Source organism: Malus domestica, chromosome 04 (genome assembly GCF_042453785.1).
Source record: "Malus domestica chromosome 04, GDT2T_hap1".
Taxonomy (NCBI): domain Eukaryota; kingdom Viridiplantae; phylum Streptophyta; class Magnoliopsida; order Rosales; family Rosaceae; genus Malus; species Malus domestica.
The window spans coordinates 23439328-23452554 of NC_091664.1; the positions used below are offsets into that span (position 1 = coordinate 23439328).

The following is a 13227-nucleotide window of genomic DNA, read 5'->3' on the forward strand; positions in this document are numbered from 1 at the left end:
GTTGGAGTTATTAGGCTTATCAACATTGTTTTTCATTGTAGCTGAATGGTGGATCATGTATGGGACCGATGCCCTAACTGTGAGAAAGTTAGCAATCAAAGTATTATCATAAACAGCTTCCTCATCTGCTTGTGAAAGAAATTGGAGCACATTTACACTCATACACACAAAGCAAAGAAATAAGTTGGCTCATACACACAAAGCACATTTACATCATAAACAGCTTCCTCATCTGTTTGATATTGTTGGTGAAGATGATGATACAGATGGTAACCAACTTTATCAATGGATTAGACCTCTTCATTTAGATGATGATGAAGGCAACCCAGCTCCCAGAGTTGCTGAAGAAGCACGTAATGAAAGGATAAATGTAGAAAGAGTATTAGAAGAGGGGGTGGGATCTAGCAGTGCTGACTCTTTGGAAGAACTTTTGCGCCCAAGACCAAGAAACACTGGAATTCCACCTTCTTCCAATCCTACACAACCACAACATCGTGCTGATACTAATGATAGCTTTAGTACAAGATCAGGAGACTCACCTACCACCGGAGGTGGGAATGATGAAGGATATAGTGGAGCTGGAGGTAGTGGAGCTGGAGGTAGTGGTGGTGGATATGGAAACTATGTTGGACCACCTCCCGGATTTATGAGCCCCTTCACTGTGAGGCAAACTTCATGCATGCAACACAGGATGATGACCATGGTAGTAGGCGGGCAGGACCAGGAATTGGTGCCATAGGGAAGGACTATACTCGTAGAGAAAGAGGCAAGGGGATTTTGTCAAGTCAAGAAGATAACTCGTTATCTAGAACTTCGGACTCTGTTGGAGTGGGAAGTAGTAACTATGGTAATACTCATAATCAACCATTTCCCTACCATTCATATCCCATTCCTGTTAGGATGGAATCGAGCGACTCATAGAAACAATCCGAGACTCAATCTTCAAATGATTTTGCTTATGAACAACGTCAACCAATCTCGGATCCATATGGGTGGCATGTTAACAATTACATGCAAAACTATTTTGGGGATTTATCATTTGATAACTACTCTTCACAATACACTCACTCTACACATAGAGATGATGAAGATAGTGAAAAATTTGAACCTCATAGGAACTCTATGTGGTACTAAGTCACTCATGTATCTTACCATGCAATGTATAAAGTGTAAAATATTGTACTAATTCATTATATATAAATGATTATGGTGTGTTTAGACTTCTTTCATTAATTACTATATATTTTCTACACTCACAATGTTTGTCAGCTCGCTATATAATCAACTTGATAATGTTAAATCCATCATGCAATGCATTTCCTTCCAATTTTTTGTGATAAACTAATAGATAATTGACTAAATAAACATCCTGCAAAGTTTCAATAAAAATTTCCAAGTTTTTCTTACAATTTCCGTGGTTTCCATGTAATTTTTATCGATATCGATATTATCCAGATATTTCCATTGATATTTCCGTGTTTTCGGACTACCAATATTTCCAATATTACCGATATTTAATACCTTGGGTGCAAGGCATACTAATAAGAGTAAATTAAGGGAAACTTAAAAGCATAATATATTAATTATATCGTCTACTCGTATTATAATACGTAAAATAGTATTACATGTGATAAGTGTTGCGGGTACACATGAAAATATAAACATCAAACTTAATATAGGTTATCCTCTAAATTATATTATAGTTAAGACATGTAATAAGATAGATTTATTAAAACAGATATAACTATAGGTAATATAATGTATCTTGTTGTTAATGTATGCATTGTATGGATATGCTAGAACCATTAGGGATGGTGGTTCCCAGCTGGGGAAAGATTGAGGTATATATATATACGCCATTAAAAAGGAGGTTTCTTGCAGAGTTATAGTCCATAATCGTGTATTTCTATTGCATTAGATTAATTAGTGACACATCCCGACCCAAATCGAGGCGTGATGGCCGTCACATGAGGATGACGTAGCCATGTGCGTGGTGAGAAAGTGATAGTGATATGAAAATGTGAGTCAATAAAAATCAAACTAATTAAATTACCCTATACTAATATATAAGTGCGAGTGAAGATATTTAAGTATAGTTACACTTATTCAGAGTGTAGGTAACCTAAATGCAGTCCAGCAGGTCAAATACTAATTATACAATACTAGAGATATGATCCTACATTATTTATAGTCTGTCAGAACCGCCGTCGACTCCTCGTAAACCACCAACAAGCACGCCTACCTAGTACCTGGAGGGACGCAAAACAGAAAATGTGAGTGGGTAAAAACAAAACTTTTCAAAACCATTTTTCTTTCCAAAAGTAATAAGCCCTCGCCGTAAAACCTGTATAATCTCCCAGAAAACTAGCATAGTACATATACACAAATCATACTCGAAAATAGTGAAACCCAGATATATGTCATGTCAAATATCTCAGCATAATAAATAATTAAGCCAGGTGAAGTAAATTAATGAAAAGTAATATGTCAGCCGGATCCACCTAGTGTGGCTTGTACGGCTGAACCTATAGTTCATCAAGTATGCCTGCACACGAGTCGGAACCACCTAGTGTGGTCTGTATGACAAGGCTAGGTGTAATAAGTACGCTCAAGTGCTACAATCACGTGAAGGCTGTGCAATAAATCGTGGGTCACCTACGAGTCGGAACCACCTATTGTGGTATGTACAACAGGGTTGTGCACCAAACTTGGATCCAAGGTGAGTGTGTAGTGAGGTGAACATCACGTGCATGACTGTGCCCTGGCCACAGGTGGGAGCACTAACACCGGGGTGCAGGTTTATGAGTTCTAAATGCATCTATGTATAACCATAACAATGCAACTCACAATCATCAATACATATACTCACCTGGAACTTACCTGAGCGTCTGCAGTGTCAAATACTAACATACATCACTACTGATGTATATTCTAAAATATAAAGCATTTGACATGGCATCAAAAACACAAAATCATTTAAATCAATTTTTTTTCTGGGAAAAACGTAAGGCATATGTACATATATTGAAAACCAAAAGCAAACTCACTAGTATGTGGCAGGGTTGTAACCCCTATGTCTCGCCTGACTGCGCTCGTCCTACGGAAACATCTCACCTATATGTGAAACAATTATTTTAACGTGAATTTAAGCACATAACCAAAACTATGTAATAACTTTTCATACGTTGCTCAACTGGAGTGTTTGAATATACCATTGTGGCCTATTCAACACCATGAACATCCCCAAATTTTTAGAATAATTTTCCGATGTCCCACACGCCCTCTCGCGCCGGCCATGCGGAGGCATGTGCCTGGCACACGGACGGAACCTTTAACGCCGTTAAAGAATATTCCGCTAAATAATAGAATATTTCGTTAAATATACCTGATGCTGTTAGGTATATTCCGTTAAAATTGACAGAATATTCGCCTTCTTCTCCGGTGGTTCGCCGGATTCCGTTGCCGATAGCCGTTTGCATTGCCGATTTCTGGAAAATTTTCAAATTCAAATATCTTACTCATTTCTCAACCAAATTCCACAAATTCTATATGGATTTAAAGCTCTCAACCAGGAGAACACATCCATACCTGTTTAGAGTCCTAAAACCAACGAAAATTGGTCGGAAAATCCTTCGATATTCCAGCTAGTTCTGCAACTCGGTAAACCTAAGTATCCCGACGTCCAAAACCTTCCAAAATTGTCCTAAGGTCCCTCTAGTGTTGATTAGAAACTTCCTTGAACCTTAGAACACCGTAAAACATCCACGATCATGATGAAGTGACAGAGCGCCCCGCCGAAGCTGAGGTATCTCGGGTTCCACAGGCCTTTTCCTCAAACTAAAGGTACGGCTCGACTCAAGAAGTTGAGAGAAGCACGATGATGTCATCCTTAAACTCGATTTGTGTGTGTGTGATGATGTTTGAAGGTTAGAGGGTTTGGTTGTACGGACGGAGAAGAGAGTTCGAGAGAGAGGGAGAAAGAAGGTGTGCACGTGTGGGCGTATGTGTGAGGCTTACGAGATTGGGTGATTTTAAATTGCCTTAAGTCCTAATTGGGCTGAAATATTTTGGGTTCATACAATTTCCTTTATTCCTTCATTACATTTCCACTAAAAACCCAACTCGGCCCTAAATCTTATCAACACTCTCGTGACAACACATATAATTTAATTATGTCAACGAGAAAATGGTTGAACTATACACATAAATCCACGTCACATCGTCTCGAGGGCATAATCGTCATTTCCACGCTTTCGGGATAAGATATATTTTAATTTGGGACGGGTCGTCACAATTAGTGCCCACCAACATTGTTTAACAAACACTAAGCAGAAAATAAAATAATAATCAAGATTAACACATTTTTTTTATTATGCTGCGGGGTGCGGAGTTGCCAATAAAAATATCATAAAAAAATTACAACATTTTGTATTACTAAAACGTGCATCAAACTTCATATATGCACTGACGTGCATCAAACTTCATATATGCCAGTATATATGTCACATCCTGGCTCAGGCCCCCACCACATCTTGGGCTCGACTTCACCGTAGCATGATATTGTCTGCTTTAGGCCCCGACCACGCCCTCACGGTTTTGTTTCTAAGAACTCACATGAGAACTTCCCAATGGATCACCCATCATGGGATTGCTCTCGTGCGAACTCGCTTAACTTCGGAGTTCCGATGGAACCCGAAGCCAATGAGCTCTCAAAAGGCCTCATGCTAGGTAGAGATGAGAATATACATAATAAGACTTACATGATCCACACCCCTGGACGATGTGGGATGTTACAATATACAAATGGTTAAGTTAAAGACAATATTAATATTGATTAGTAATAAAAATTGCTAATATATAATCTTAAGGTGGTGTGCAAATTAGAGTTACCATCATCAAATACCACTACTAGCATACATTAAGGGAATTGGATCCCCTCCTGAGCAAATGGTGGGGATCCTCATGACCACACAACACGGCTGTTGGATTTTGATCAAACGGCTACAATTATTATAATTTTTAGAGAAACTCCCTGTTTGTAACCGTTGGATCAAAATCTAACGGCCCGTGTTGTGTGGTCATGAGGATCCTACCATTTGCTCAGGAGGGGATCCAATTCCTACATTAAGTATCGAACTGACAAACGCAAGCAAATGCAATTAATTAAGGATTAGAGACGTAATGATTGGTTAATTGGATGATAATGACAAGGCAACCTAAGAGCGATTGCAAAAAAATGATCAACAAATTAATTAACTTGGCTGCAAACAAGGGCAAGTATTCCCTTTTTATGATTCGACATCAAACCACTAATATAAGTTGTATATAAAGTAAGTGCTCCATGGACTATTATGCATCACAAATTCTTTTGAAAGATAAGATCAATAGCACTGGGATCTATTCACTCCCATGTCCAACGCATTCAATCCTTATATTTTTTTATGGTTAAACTGTCGTTGAATCGCCTGAATTATTATTTCAGTTGAAATTGATTTCTTAAATAATTTTTAAATAAATTAATTCTATGAATGAGGGTTGGTTCAATTGGTAAGGGTGTGCTTATGGTACCCCAATCCAAGTTCGATCCCCGTTGCCAGCAGTTATCGTTAGTGCGCGATCTAAAATTTCTATGTAAATCAATATCGGTGGCACCTGGCAGTTAGGTGTCACATATAAGTTATTTTGGCTTGAAGTTGTGGGTATGCCCAGTGGATGGTGAGAGTAGGCAATCTTTCCCTAAACTTTTTGTTACCAAGAAAAAAAAATATCAACCAATTAACCTCTCACTGTCATATTTGATGACATTTTATCCACTTTGCCGTTAAATATTGGCATGACTTTACCCTCAAGATTGAATCACGCGCTAGTATTTGATGGCAAAGTGAATGAAACTTCATCGAATTTGACGGTTAGGGGTTAATTGGCTTATTTCAAATAGTTCAAGGTTCAATTCCGACTAGGATAATAGTTCAGAAGTTAAACGGCAATCTACTCATTTTTAATACCAAAGATATTGAGGGCGAGACCTACAAATGTAGGACGTCAAGTGCTGAAGTAAACACTTTTACCGTTTGAGCTACAAACTCTTTACCATAGCTTTTTTAGTCAAATTATATAATACTATAGGGTAAGAAACATGTGGTTTAATTCTTAAATCTTTTACTTTGCTACTGATTGGATGAGTAGTGAGTAGTAAGCTGTTTATTAAGAAAATCCAAAGCTAGAGTGTGGGCAACAGGCAGAAACTTCTAAAACGATCCAAGTTGAAACCTTGCCGTGCAAGATCCTTATTACTAGGTTAACATCAAATGGAGTTGTAACTTCTAAGACCATATCCCTAATAGTATGGCCAATTTAAGTAGATAAAATGATATAGTATAGGTTGATGTGGCATGTTGCTTACTTAAATGTTTTATGGAAAAAGTTTGGCTGTTCTAAAGTGGTACAAAATTGTTTTTTTTTTTTTTTTAACCAAAAAGGATCACATGTGGCTTCGTCATGGCAGTCCATCCTTCTAGGGGATGTGAAGACTCACAGAGGCATTTCACCCTCACCTTGACCACCATCGTATGGTTCACAATGTCAGGAATCGAACGAGACCTCACCTTGGTACAATTTACTTCAGGGAAGAACTAGACATCAAATGAATCCAAACCTCATCAATCTTGGTGCTTGTTCTGTCATCTGTGAAACCTACATGCCTATTTTGATGCCGGTATATAAAACTCAAGCGGGGTTCAATTCATCAAGGGAGATTTCCTTGGGGACCTTCAGATTCATTTGATGTGTATCCCATCCACTTCCATTTAGCTGCTGGATGAAGTCCTCGAACCGGTCTTCCATCTTCAACCGGCTTTCTGTAAGTTGGTCAAACGCATTACCTAAGCTATTCCAGTTGGCATGGAGCCAATAAGCCTGCCACACACTTCGTAAGACTGAGATACTCGTAGCTCCAACCTGCATTAATTTTATTCTTTATATCAAGGTGGATGAGAACCTGAGAACAGCAATCTTCTACAAACCCTTACCAGCAATTTACATGCATACCTTGAATGAGACAAAGACCTCAAACTCGCTTACTTGTGGGTTCACTACAAGAATATACTTCTCCTTTGTGTATAATTCCAGAAGTGCCTTCACCTGTTATTAAGGGATGAAAGACAAGAAAATAAAAGAATGAAGGACTGCATAACAAACAACTGACAAACACAATGGCAAGATTTTGATGTTTTTAAGCATGTACTTCGGATGTTTTTCTACTCTGTGCTAGCTACTCTATATAGTAATAATGTTCGAAATTAAGATGGATTACCATAGTAGCAGCTCTCTCTCCAGAAATCATCTCCTCCAATGGCACACCAAATGTAATTTGTGGTTTCATGAATCTTTGCCACACTAATATGTTTTCTTCCCTATTGCAATCAACAACACCTAAATTAAATCACCAGAGAGAAGGGTCATTGTTTATGATATAACATCTCTATAAGCAGAGGACTAGAAAAAGGTACATATCTTACCAGGTACAATAGAATGTAATACATGCGATTTAACCAGCAGACGAGTACGCTTAAGATTTAGCTGTAAGAAAGTAAGACAGAAAGAATAGTTCGTAAATGAACTAACCCTAATATCAAATCTCCTAGTTTTCCCCTTATTAGTGCATGTAAGAGAGAGACAGTCTTACCGAGTTAAATTGGAGAACTGAAAGTGATTGATAACGTAACCAAAGATGTAGTAGTCGCATGAACATCCATGTTGTTGCCAACACTGGGTATGCTTTTACAAGGCCTGGGGTATCCTGCATTCACGATGTTAGATAATTTAAATACATAAAATAAAAAGAAGCTGGTTACTGCTAAGTTCACATTACTTTCTAGAGAACAAAGATCATCATCAGAAACAAAATAACTTACGAGGAACAGTATGCCCAAACCCAAGCCAAGCAACTGAGCAGCCACTTCCCAAACTTCCTCCTGAAACATTTGATCAGTTAATTATGAGGAGCACTCTCTTTTAAAGTAGTTCGATGAAAGGGGAAAAATATAGAGCAGTAATATTGCTTTACACAAATCACGAGAAGTGTTTATCTTCTTTTTTTTCTATTAACTAATTATGTGAAGTTTGATTGAAGAAGTTACTCTTAAAAAAAAAAGACCTTTGCTGCTATCTCCCCAAGATTTCCCTCAACTGCAAAATGATTTTGTATTACACGGTTTGAAGGATCTTTTAGCCCTCTCGCAACAGCCTGTTTAGATGCCAACAACATGTAATTATTGGAATACTCAATCATCAGCTGAATGCTGCTATGGTGGAGATATAGAATAAAAATGCATTTTTCGGGAACCAAACTTATAGAGAGAACAGAAGCTAGTGCTGCAGATGTGATTGTACAACCAATCAGCTGTAGGCAACATAGGACAGCAGTTCTATACCTTGGCAAGATTTCCGAGAGATGCCAAAGGCAGGAAATAGGCAGGATACAACGGTGTAGTAAGATCGAAAATGCTGCATGATATATTAAAAATCTAATGACCCAACAATTCATTTTAATTTCAATCATGCAAAAACCCGACAGAAAGTTTGTTAGATGAACCTTCCAGCACTGCCAATAAAGTCTGCATACAAGCGCCACTGCTTTGGATCATCATCAAAAACATTTCCAAATCGCCCACCTGAAAAAGGAAAGCATAGTCACTAACAAAATTCAGCACATAACCTTGTATTCCATTTAGCTCTCTTTATGATTGGCAGACCGATAAATAAGCGTCCAACAGCTCCAATTCCATCTTTTGAAACCCATCTGCAGAAACAATCTTATAGCCTACAGTTCAGTCTAACAAAAAGAATGATACACAAACGTTGCTTTATACATAAAAACGCTGAACAAATGATATGTCCTTTGCTTTCAAGTCTCAGGCAAATCTCTAGATTCAAATCCTAGAAGTTGAACATAACTTGCACGTATGATTCCATGAAAATTAAAGACACAGAAAACAAAGAGGAATATCCACCTTATAGCAGCCGCTGAAGCAGCAGCAGTACTGCCTGAGAAAGAGCCAACACCGACAGCCTGCAAGTCGCGCATGATTAAAATGTGAAACTCCATTTCACAAGACAAATGATGCATCGACTAACTAACCAACCAACCTTTAGGAGACTAGATGTGACTAAGGTATGGCATATCCATGCAGTAACATTGGTAGGGAACTGTAACAACATGTACAACAAATAATCATCAGAAACCGATCCTGCACGAAAAGTGAAAAACACAAAGTTAAAAATTTAGCACCGTGAATCATGTTTCGGTCTATTCTTCTATACAATCTATTAACTAAAGGTATGTCAGTCACCCGGGAAGCCTGCAGGAAAGATAAAATCTTTGACAATATCCGGAAGCCAGGATAATTTTTCGTTGTTGAAATGTGAGCTCCCGGAACTATCTGATACCGAACCAATAAGTTCGTCCTCGACAAATGTCTGCACTTGCAATTCATCATCTACCACATACCTGCTCGCGAAACCAAACCACAATTCAATAAAAACAGCACAGAAATCAAACAACATTTGGGGGTTTAAAATTTGAACAGGTTAATCAAATTTCAAATTTGCAATCTGACCTCTTAGCAGTGCCATTTCCATATCTCTCCACTAAAATCACATGCGTCTGCCGTTGATTTCTGTAAAAAAAAACACGAATTTACAATCCAATCCTACTCTTTTTCTTTTCCTGCAAAATTTTTCTCGGGAGCCAAACAGAGAACTCTTACCTGCCGTTTCCGGCTCGATTTTCGTCGTTAACATCTCCGTCTTGAGAGGAGGAGGAGGCGACGGTTCGGAAACGGCAATGTCTGAAATTGAGAGGCTTTCGAGAAGATTTGTTGAAAGCGCAAGTAGGAAGCGAGAGTTGCAGAGCAGCAGCGCCACAAGGCATTGCGATTTGTTTGAAGGACGTTGCAAAAGGGGGGGGGTTTAATTAGGGTTTTTGAGGTTACAGAAGCTGCAGAGTCAGTCTTCTTCTTCTTCTCCAAATCTCCACTGCTCGCTGCAGCAAAACGGAATTAACGGTCAAATCTATCTTCCATCTCTCATCGTCTTCGATCCTCTACCACCCAAACTGTACGGACATTGATAACGGAGTTTATGCCAACTTACCCGCCTTCCAAAACGACCTCGTTTGGCTCCCTGAATAAAGAGACTTAGGGCTAATTTGGTATTGCTGTACTTTGAAAAAAAATTGATTTTGCTGTGTTGCGAAAATAAACAGTGTTGATATTATATAATAATTTTTTTATCTTTTCTTTTATTATGACATTTATAAGATTTATATAAATTATTTATAAACCGTTGTGAGCTTCAAAGAATGTATTTTTACCTTTTTTTATTAAGATATTTATAATTTTTTTATTCTATTCTTTTCTCTAAGAGTCATTTCTTCTTTACCTTGTCCCTATTTTTTTTTTGCGAAACCTTTGTTATCTTCCACCGCTCACTCCCTATCTCCATTTTCGCTCTCTATCTCTCTCTACCTGATCCTAAGGAAGGCTAGGTTGTGGGGAAAGGAAGGCTGGGTAGCATCAACCGATTCGCTAAACATGGATGAACTCCGATTTCAGGACTTATCATCAGTGTTAGCGGCGAAGGCGGCGAGGCTTTCCCGTTGAGATTTTGGGTGTCAAGCAAAAGGGTGTAAATCTAGCATTCTTTGTTCAACCCAGATTATGACAAAACCCATAAATCCGACGAAGAGGCCCCGAATTTTGACAAAACCCAGAAATCCGACGAACCTCCCATCACTCATGTCCCAGAAATCTGAAGAAGCTCATGTCCCAGAAATTGAAGAAATCTGAAGAAGCTCATGTCCCAGAAATCCGATTCGCTTCAGATTATCGAAGCTTTGCGGGATCCTTTGGTTAACTTGCGTCTCTTGGACAACTAATCTGAAGAAGCTCATAGCCAGAGTAAGCGACTTGATTTCTTCGATTAGTTGTCCAAGAGACGCAAGTTAACCAAAGGATCCCGCAAAGCTTCGACAATCTGAAGCGAATCGGACTCATATAGAATATTAGAAAAACCCCTTTTGATGGCCCAAATCAAACCAATTCTAACAGCCATAGCTTCCGACTGGAGTGGTGAGAAAACATCAAAGAAGCTCCCACACTTTGCAGCCAAAAAGCCTCATGTCGCATTTCGCACTATTAAGCCATAACCCCCAGAGTGCTTTTCACGGTTCCAAGAGCCGTCGATGTTAAGTTTAAGATGTCCCGATAGAAGGAAGCGACATTTTGCAGGAGCTTGATAGGAAGAACTATGAGACATCCTTTCATTAGTTGACACAAAAGATTGCCACCACTTAGTTGTTGGAGCCACAATAACATCCAGTGAATCACATTTGTTATCCCAGAGCTTTTCATTCCTAATGCCCCAAAGAGCCTAACATATCATCATGAAGGATTTAAAAAGGGTTGGTTTGATAAGCTCTGTGATTTCCATGACCCAAAAGAGGAACAATGAGGGGGAGGATCTCTGTAATAAACAGCCGAAGGGAGAAGATAACCAAGCACATTTAGCGAAGAGGCAGTCTTTCAATAAATGGAGGATTGATTCCTTAGGGTGGTTGCACATCACGCACAATAGATCAGTCGTGATATGGCGTTTGGTGAGGTTCACTTTAGTAGGGATGATGTTGTTGTAGAGACGCCTCAACCAAACTCTGACATTTGGAGGCACATTGGTATGCCAAATCTTGGTCCAAAAAATGGAGCTACAGTCAGGATTTGAGGAGGAAGAAAATCCCAAGCTCAGCGGAGCTGTGGAAACTTACTGGGATAGCCCGAATAATGTTGACTTCCAACTCAGAGAACATGGAAAACACCAGACCAGACTTCTGCGATCTAGTATAGGGTCAATCAGTTCGTTTATAGTCCGAAGAGGCGAAGCAACAAGCTTAGGAGTAAAAATTTGAAAGCGAGCTGGCAAAGGAATCCACGGATCCTCCCTTATTATCAGTGAAGCTCCACTACCCTCTTGCCACCTGGATCCAGGGATATAATATTCTGAGCTGCACAGATGCTCTTCCAAGAGTAGGAGGCATCTGCATTCACCAAGGCCTCAAGGAAGAGGACATTGGGAAAATACTTAGCCTTTAGAACCCTCGAAACCCGAGAGTTGGGATCCAAAAGAATCCTTTATCCTTGTTTGGCCAGTAGGTTGAGATTGAATGCATAAAGATTCTGCAGACCCAAGTCGTTGTCAACTTTCGGGATGCAGAGCTTATCCCATAAAAGTCAATGGATTCTTTTCCCTCCCTCAACATCGTTCCACTAGAATGAAGCAATTAGTCGGTTTAAGTCCTCGCAATAGTACTTAGGCAGAAGATATAAGTTCATTACATATAAAGGAATGGCAAGCGCAATAAACTTGATAAGTAGTTCTTTATCGGCAACACTTAAAATCTTCCCTTTCCAATTTTGAAGCATCTTCCAAAGGCGCTTTTTGATGTATGCAAAATAATGACTTTTGTTTCTTCCCACAAAGGTCGGCATATCCAAATACATAGTGTGTCGGTCAACCCCTTGAACACCTAACAGGGTAGCTAACCTAGATTGCAGAGGGCGTTTGATATTACGACTAAAACAAAACTTGCTTTTCTGAAGATTAACTTTTTAACCTGATGCACATTCGTAAAAAGTGAGAATCTCATAAATCTGATGGCATTCAGCCACGTTAGCCTGACAAAATAAGAGGCTATCATCTACGAATAGCAGGTGATTCACACTTAGGGTGACATAGCAAATAGAAACCCTTTGTATTTTTCCTTCCGCCTCTCTTTTGGCAATAAGAGTGGACATGCTTTCCGCGCAAAGCAAGAATAGATAGGGAGAAATGAGATCACCCTGTCGAAGTCCGCGAGAGGGGATGAGGTAGCGTTTAGAATGTCTGTTGACAATAAACAAATAAAAGACCGAGCAAACGAATTCCATCACTAGGGCAATCCATTTTGGCGAGAACCCCATATGAATTAGAATACATCGAAGGTAATTCTATTCAATTATGTCATATGCCTTGCTAATGTCTAACTTTAAAGATAAGAAACCATTTTTTCCCCGACGACGCTTAGAGAGGAAATGGGAAATCTCTGAAGCTAGTAAAGAGTTATCCAAGATAAGTCTACCTATAACGAATGTGCTCTGTGCATGGGAGATGATGTGGGTAAGGATCCTCTTTAGC

The 13227-nt window shown here is 39.1% G+C and overlaps 1 protein-coding gene across 4 annotated transcripts; it reads right to left on the reverse strand.

Annotated features, from left to right (window-relative positions):
• Positions 1–6378: 6378 nt before the first annotated feature.
• On the reverse strand, positions 6379–10158 carry LOC139195319 (protein root UVB sensitive 5). 4 transcript variants are annotated; one of them, XR_011580133.1, is made up of 15 exons: positions 9768–10157; positions 9618–9677; positions 9351–9508; positions 9148–9248; positions 9012–9070; positions 8754–8800; positions 8594–8672; positions 8433–8505; positions 8156–8245; positions 7914–7973; positions 7685–7798; positions 7518–7578; positions 7313–7412; positions 7048–7140; positions 6379–6957 (listed from the first exon to the last, which is right to left on the reverse strand). XR_011580133.1 is itself a non-coding variant. In XM_070820660.1 (15 exons), the coding sequence occupies exons 3-15, from the start codon at positions 9495–9497 to the stop codon at positions 6727–6729; spliced, it is 1233 nt and encodes a 410-aa protein (XP_070676761.1). In that variant the 5' UTR covers positions 9498–9508; positions 9618–9677; positions 9768–10158; the 3' UTR covers positions 6379–6726. The 4 variants fall into 4 exon arrangements, 3 of the variants coding, with proteins under 3 accessions (XP_070676761.1, XP_070676759.1, XP_070676760.1); XM_070820660.1 differs by having other exon boundaries at positions 7313–7431; positions 9148–9207; positions 9768–10158; XM_070820658.1 differs by having other exon boundaries at positions 7313–7431.
• Between the last annotated feature and the right edge of the window lie 3069 nt (positions 10159–13227).

Bases quoted from the DNA above. Each gene is read 5' to 3' on its own strand.
- LOC139195319 (XM_070820658.1), bottom strand. From the start codon at position 9,931: ATGCCTTGTGGCGCTGCTGCTCTGCAACTCTCGCTTCCTACTTGCGCT. The intron at 8,801-9,011 runs GTGGATATTCCT...TTGTTTCTGCAG, and splicing joins GCTTCAGCGGCTGCTATAAG to ATGGGTTTCAAAAGATGGAA. The intron at 8,673-8,753 runs GTCTGCCAATCA...TTCCTTTTTCAG, and splicing joins TGTTGGACGCTTATTTATCG to GTGGGCGATTTGGAAATGTT.